Source organism: Apaloderma vittatum, unplaced genomic scaffold (assembly GCF_000703405.1).
Source record: "Apaloderma vittatum isolate BGI_N311 unplaced genomic scaffold, ASM70340v1 scaffold8863, whole genome shotgun sequence".
Classification (NCBI taxonomy): domain Eukaryota; kingdom Metazoa; phylum Chordata; class Aves; order Trogoniformes; family Trogonidae; genus Apaloderma; species Apaloderma vittatum.
In genome coordinates this window covers 73,436-80,473 of record NW_009709885.1, presented here as the reverse complement: position 1 = coordinate 80,473, position 7,038 = coordinate 73,436, and the positions used below count along the sequence as shown (strand labels likewise).

The 7,038-nt window shown below is 40.0% G+C and overlaps 1 protein-coding gene across 1 annotated transcript in view; it reads right to left on the bottom strand.

Moving 5' to 3' along the window:
* Window positions 1-1,186: 1,186 nt before the first annotated feature.
* The window catches only part of MGAT4A (mannosyl (alpha-1,3-)-glycoprotein beta-1,4-N-acetylglucosaminyltransferase, isozyme A), a 76,173-nt gene continuing 70,321 nt past the window's right edge, over window positions 1,187-7,038 (bottom strand). The window contains exons 12-15 of the mRNA XM_009867102.1: window positions 6,441-6,519; window positions 4,171-4,237; window positions 2,310-2,422; window positions 1,187-2,134 (exon numbers count right to left, since the gene is read on the bottom strand). Coding sequence (XP_009865404.1) covers window positions 2,108-2,134; window positions 2,310-2,422; window positions 4,171-4,237; window positions 6,441-6,519 — 286 coding nt within the window. The 3' untranslated portion in view covers window positions 1,187-2,107. The remainder of the gene's footprint in view (window positions 2,135-2,309; window positions 2,423-4,170; window positions 4,238-6,440; window positions 6,520-7,038) is intronic.

Sequence of the window (7,038 nt, the reverse complement as noted above, 5' to 3'; positions counted from 1 at the left end):
ACTCCATTTATGAGGCCAATGCTTAGCCTATGCCCACAGTCTCCATGGGCAAGGCGAGCTTTCCAAGTAACATATTTACACCACCTGATGCCATCAGAAAATAGTAAACGAGGCCTGCCTGGTAGCTTTCTGCTTTTCTTCAACTTGTGTCGGCCAGTCTGACCAGAAGGTCTTATCTCTGTACAAATCTTGTCTTCGCTGTGTCCCCAGGCAACAGAGCAAAACCAGAATGACTATGATCTGTAGAAGTGGATGAGGTCTTAAACTTAAATGTTGCTGAAATGTCAAAGCTAATACACGATTTTCCAGCAAGGCAGAACAAAAGACAGGTTGACTTGATATGCCAGTGGTCCTGGCTCCTGCTCCTTATATATATGTCCTGAAAAAGAGGCCAAATCTATCAGTGAAACTTCCATGCTGGAGATACGAATTCAAGATCGCTGCTCTAGAGAGCAAGAGGTTTTGCACATCTATGTCCTGACCACAGAGATGTTGGGAATAACAGAGTTCTGTATTCGCAGGGAAGACTGGGCCAGCTTTTGAGATGTCGGTTCCAGGAGGCTGCTTCACAGCACAGCTGAGAAGCCCCAAGTCAGGGTGGATGCCTCCCTGCAGTGTCAGCCAAGCACTTGGTTCTTATTAAAGCCAGGAGTTTCTGCCTCTCTTCTTCCGGACCATTTCTGACTGGGTAATTTAAATATTCTCGTGCCTGTGTCCTTTACACATAAGCACCTAAGCAGAAGGACTCTTAAGAGCAGTGGCAGCGTTAGTACTGCTACAATTCTGCTCCAGATTTAATCCAAACCACTTTCTGTTCCTGACAAGTTTCTGATGCATTTAGGATCACTGTTGCTTCCCTTGAAACAAACAGGCCGGGTAGTAACTCGAGGCCGAATTCAGTTCCTGTTAAAAATTAGTGCGAGTTACTACACTGAACAGTAAAGGAGTCAAACTGAAACCTTGAACTATGGAAGGGAATAAATTGTAACCACTCACTGTAATGTATCTAAAATAAACACTACAATAACAGCACTTTGTAAAATGAGACCTCTGTAGATCAAATGTATCTAATTACTATTAATTCTTTTGATAAAAGGTAACCTCTGTCACTCCAAAGCAAAGCTGGAGAATGATTTTCTTCAGTACAGAAAATTAATTTGTCCAGGTTACGAAATGTCTACAAAGATTTTTAGAAAGAACTGTTCTGAATTGAAAATAATTCTTCTAAAATGCAATGGATTCAATCTAAAATCACTGAAGATTTAGTACATAATATGAAACAAGACATTTCAGCATGCTTTTTATGTGGCTACAAACTGTACATAGTGGAATTTCATAGCCCCAAAGAATAATGCTCTTCAGAACTCTGTTAATGCCTCTGAACATCATTCAGATTCTGTGTACAAAACTACATAATTTAGAAACTTAATCTAGTTTTTGTTTTAAACATGGCAGTATATTTGAAATATGGTATTAATTTATGTTTGCATCTCCAAAGAAAAATGTAGAAAGATAACTTAAACTAGAGAATTCATAAAAAAAACTATATCAATTTAAAATTTTGCTGCATAAAAATATGTACTTTTCAAATTATTTTAATAAATTAAATATCCCTAACATTTTTAATATATATCCCTGACAGTCTATAAAAGAGGGCTCTTGTTATAGAAAATAAATGGAACTCCCAAAGTACCCCCTTCATAAAACATATTTAACAATAATTATATTTTTTTTCTTCTTCAAGGAATGTAATAATATGTACAACTTCTCTATATTACGCTACTATCAAAATAGTACAGGTTAAACATAGCAGGGTTCTGTAACCACAAGATGGCAAAGTCACGTTAAAGTGGAGGACAACTGAGGCCTCAGACGAATGTTATCAGCGTGGAGCATCAGTTTCTGGATGGATCAGATAAGAAGGGGTAGATACAATCTTCTCATCTACAGTAGATTTCACAAGAGGTAGAGTTCAAGTGAAAATGCGAGAAATTTGGAATAAGGTGCATGCTCAGTATTTTCAATTTGTCACTTGCTAAGGATGTCAGATTTTGTAGGAAAAGTTTGCGAGGATTCTTTCTTTTTCCTCTAAAGCGGATTTCCATGATCAGTTTGTGAGTTTTTTAATATGAATCTGAAACAGAGAATCAGAAAAAAAAAAGAAGTCATATTTTAGGGTATTGCGTTTCTCAGTAATAAGAGGTAACTGTTTTCAACGTTCACCAAAATTTTGAGCTTCAACACACTGACAAAACGAATAAATCTCACATTAGCCAGTTGTATTTTTAAAAGATTGTCCCACCTCTCACCTCATTCAGAATTGCCCACACTGCTGAATTTTGTATCACTGAAAGCCGGAATGATGAAATAGGGTTTAGGCTGGGGTCAACTGTTCCTTCAGCTACACCGTTCTCAAATTTCCCTGCAAAAGAAGCAAAAGTATATACTCATTTCCTGTTCAACTAACTGAAGTACAAAATCTGTGTCCAGAAAGACGAATCTGTAGTATCACAATTCACAGGTGAACCTACTGCAGGTGGCTGTAGGGATGGCTGATATCATTCCCAAAGCAAAAGACAGCCAACGATTTTTGATATGAGATTCAGCTCTGCAGCAGCAAACCAGATGGGGTGTGCCATCAGAGCACACGGATCTGAACAGGATTATATGTCAGAAGAAAAACTTTGGAACTGTCTAAGGGTAGGAGCACCTCAAACTCTGGGAAGATTTTGGCAGAGGTTTTCATTTAATATTGTGCAACTAAACAATGAAGCTCCTGGCTTGTTTTCAAAAAGGATTAAGGACAAGGGATAGCATTCATAGAATCACTGAGAATGGCCTAAACTAGAAGGGACCTCAGAGACCATCTAATCCAACCTTCCTGTCACGCATAGGGACGCCTCTCAACTAGATCAGGCTACTCAAGGCTCTGTCCAACCTGTCCTTGAACACCTCCAGAGAGGGGGCATCTGGAGAATTTATTCCGAAGTCTTGCTAAGTTTGTACTGAAGAATTTCTTTCTAAGATCCAATCTAAATCTATTCTCCTTCAATTTAAATCCATTTCCCCTTGTCCTGTCTCTGAACATCCTTGTAAAAAGTCCCTCCCCAGCCTTTCTGTAGGTTCCCTTCAGGTATTGGAAGGCAGCTATTAGGTCCCCCCGGAGTCTTCTCTTCTCCAGGCTGAACAATCCCAGCTCCCTCAGCCTGTCCTCATAGCAGAGGTGCTCCAGCCCCTGGATCATCCTTGTGGCCCTCCTCTGAACACACTCCAACAGATCCACGTCCCTCTTATGGTGGGGACACCAGAACTGGACACAGTATTCGAGGCGGAGTCTCACAAGAGCAAAGGGGGAGAATCACCTCTCTTGACCTCCTGACCACACTCCTCTTGATACATCCCAGGATGTGGTTGGCCTTCTGGCCTGCATGAGCGCACTGCTGGCTCATGTTGAGCTTCTCATCTATCAACACTCCCAATTCCTTCTCTTCAGGGCTACTCTCAACCCACTCTGAACCCACTCTGAACCCATTCATGCTTAATGTATTCCTATTTAAAGGATCTTCAATTATATCAGGATGAAGAAGAATCCAATTTAAAAGCCCAGTTAGAATTTACACTTAAAACACATATGCAGCCACTGCAATCCATTAAGATGAAAAAACTTGCTTTCATTATAAGAGGGGAGCCCAACCTATGTCCCAGCAAGTGAAATACAATCCATGAATAAAATTTCTCTTCCTTGACAACAGGTATCCTGGCACCTTTCCCCACAGCTGCTTGGCTCTGGAAATGCCAATCTCATCCCCGGTGGAGAGAGACAACCATCTGTGGGGTGGGTTCAAACACAGGCTGAGCACACAGCTCACACCCGGGGCCCTTGTGCAGTCCCAGGACAGAAGAGGTGATCCTACACAGCCTGGAAAGCCATCTCAGCGGTCGATCTTGGCTGAGAAGCTGGATGTAGCTGCACTACAGCTAAGAGTCTCACTACATCTTTGTTCAGTACATGAGTCTCCGAAAAGAAATACTGGAAACAATATTGAGTAGAGCCAAAAGGTCACATACCCCCAAATGAATGATCAAAACTCAGTTTTAGGTTTGGTTGAAATGAAAATGTCTCAACTGTTGCGATAGTACCGATACACATTTCTTTCTACTGGGACATACCTATCCTGAAGTAACCATCTTCTAAGCGTTTGTCTTTGGTTTCTTTGCTTAATACCAGTTCTTCGTTCTAGAACAACAAAGCATAAATCATTTATTTTGACGTATGACTTTGCCAGGGAAAGACAAATGTGTGTGCACTCTTGTCATATATTCAGCAGCCATATATTCAGCATCCATCTTTTCTAAATAATTGTGAGCCAGCCTAGAATAGTTATTTATAGCCTTCAACAAGCCAACACAAAAAAGGAAAAGCAGCAGTGTTCCGGAACTGAACGGTATTTGGCTTCCAAGTAGAAGGAAAAAAACAAACAACTTTTAAGTGCCCCACGTCACTTGCATGTTAACTACCACGTGAACAGAATACATAGCAGATACTGGTATACATAGCAGAAGAAAAGCAGAGGCAGGACCTTGCCTTCTTTTCCTATGGCTGAATGAGAGATTTCCCTCAGGACAAATGAAACTTAGGGCATACTTTTTGATGTAAGAATTCGGGTGAGATGAAAAGCCATCCAAGCAGCAAGGGAAGCATTGCAATTTTCACTGCCTCACTGAAAAAGGATGGGTATCAATACGCTTCTTTTGAAAAAAAAAAAAACAGAAAAATTAAGTTAAGTCATAGAGCTTCATAAACAGCTGGAAAATTACATGAATCACATGATCCAATACTGAAAAACCCACTCTAAGAATGTCCTAGGAATCAATTAAAAATGCTTGACAAAATAGGAGATTAAATTCATTAACTTTTTTTTTTCCTTTTTTTAAATCCATATTTTTAAGGGAGGCTGCTGAAAAAGTGTTGGATTTCTTTGATTTGTTTTTTGTTGTTGTCTGGTTTGTTTGTTTGGGGAGGTTTGATTGATCTGGTTTTTTGTTTGGGGTTTTTTTGGTTTCTTTTTCTCAGTTGATTGGTTTCACTGAGTGTGTTGCTTGAGTCCCAGACAAATCAAGTCAGGGGATACTACTGGTTTCAAAGGGCTTTTTATTCTTCCAAATTCTGCTTAGGGAGGTTCAGGCTCAAAGTACCTGATTGGGCTTCCAGCTCTACTGAAGCCCCAGGTGAAGATATCATTCCCTCAGGACAGTAGCTGTTGTTCTGCAGCTGCTCTCCTCATATTGGTGACATTTTCTGCTGACACCAATGGCACAGGAATGGCCCAGATGCAGAACTTCCCATTTACCTTTCCACAAATGGTGTCAGCAGCAATAGAAGCTCAGTAGCTTTACTTCCTTAAGAGATGCTTCAGTTTGAGGGAGATTTTACAGCCAAGTGTAGCAAAAAAAAAAAAAACCATAGAAAAAGAAAAAAGACACTTTGATGCACATTTTTTCCTCATCATCTTGGACATTCTTGTGGTATCTTGGGCCCAGACAAAATGATGGCTGCTGCTCTTTTTGTGATTGAACATATTTCCAAAGGTCTCGAGAAACAAACTCCATAAATTTTAAATAAAACATCCCACAATATGATAAAATATCCCACATATCGTGCTGTATAATTAGAATCCAACTGGCAAGCTTCTTTTTAGGGGTGGAGGTGGTCAGAATTTCCTATTTTTGCTTGCTCCCAGGAAGGCAGACTGTAAGAATGGAGAAATGAACTCTTCCATGATAAGCTACTACTTTTAAAAACAAACAAACAAACAAAAAAAGAGATTGAGCATATGGGAATTTAGTCATAGATTTCAAGATACTTACATCAGGTATTTGGAAAAGATAGAAACACTTTGCTTTTGTGATACTAAATAAAATAATATTTTAATCCTCTCACAGAGTGGTGTGATATAAATGGTTAGCTATAATTTCTAATTGAAGAAAAGGCATTCATACCATCTGGCTTCAAGCAAGAATAGAATTTGAATAGGGCTGTGCCCTCCTGAGATAAAACTCAGACTGATTTATAGGGGAAAAAAAAAAAAGAGTAATCAAGAGAAAGGAATACACTCAATTTAAGAGTCCAGGTATCTCAATATCTAGTAAGGTTTAAACATGCATCAGTTCCTGAACCAAGAGTTTTTTACTAAGTCAAAAAGCAGAGTGACTTAGCTTTCCCATTTTCCAAAATTACATAGGAGAGGGAAGATTAGTTTGGGGTTTTATAAACAGGAGCAGTGAATTGGAAGAAACTGTGCATCTGAATAGTTACAATTGTTTTCTGTGAACAGATCCCACAAAAAAACCCAAACGTATGAGAACAACAGAGCATCAAGATCCTACATTTAAACAAGAAGAAGTGTTCATGTCTCCCTCACAAATCAATAAATTCATACCTGAAAAGGCAAAACTTCCACAGTTGTGTTTAGAAGTATGTCTCCTGGATGCTCTGGATTGCCACTGTGAAACAAGTACCTACAAATGAAAAGGGAAAAGCAAAACAGTCTATATACATCAGCCAGAATTAGCTCAGTTCCCATCTCACATGTTAATAGTCCCATGACAGATGTTACAATAACATCTGTTACAATAAACACAACTTTATACTGGACCTACATCAGCTGGTGATAACAACTGAAAGATGGTTTCACATACTACCATAGTGGAAAGGGTCAAAATTGCGCGTTTATTGAAGAGCAGCTGGGCAGCATTTCACTTCACAGAATCACAGAATGTCAGGGGTTGGAAGTGATCTTGAAAGCTCATCTAGTCCAGCCCCTCTGCCAGAGCAGGATCACCCAGAGTAGGTCAGACAGGAACATGTCCAGGCGGGTTTTCAAAGTCTCCAGAGAAGGAGACTCCACAACTTCCCTGGGCAGCCTGTGCCAGTGCTCCAACACCCTCGCAGGGAAAAAGGTGTTCCTCTTACGTTGTAGCTTGAACCCATTGCCCCTTGTCCTGCCACTGGACGCCACTGAGAAGAGCCTGGCTTCA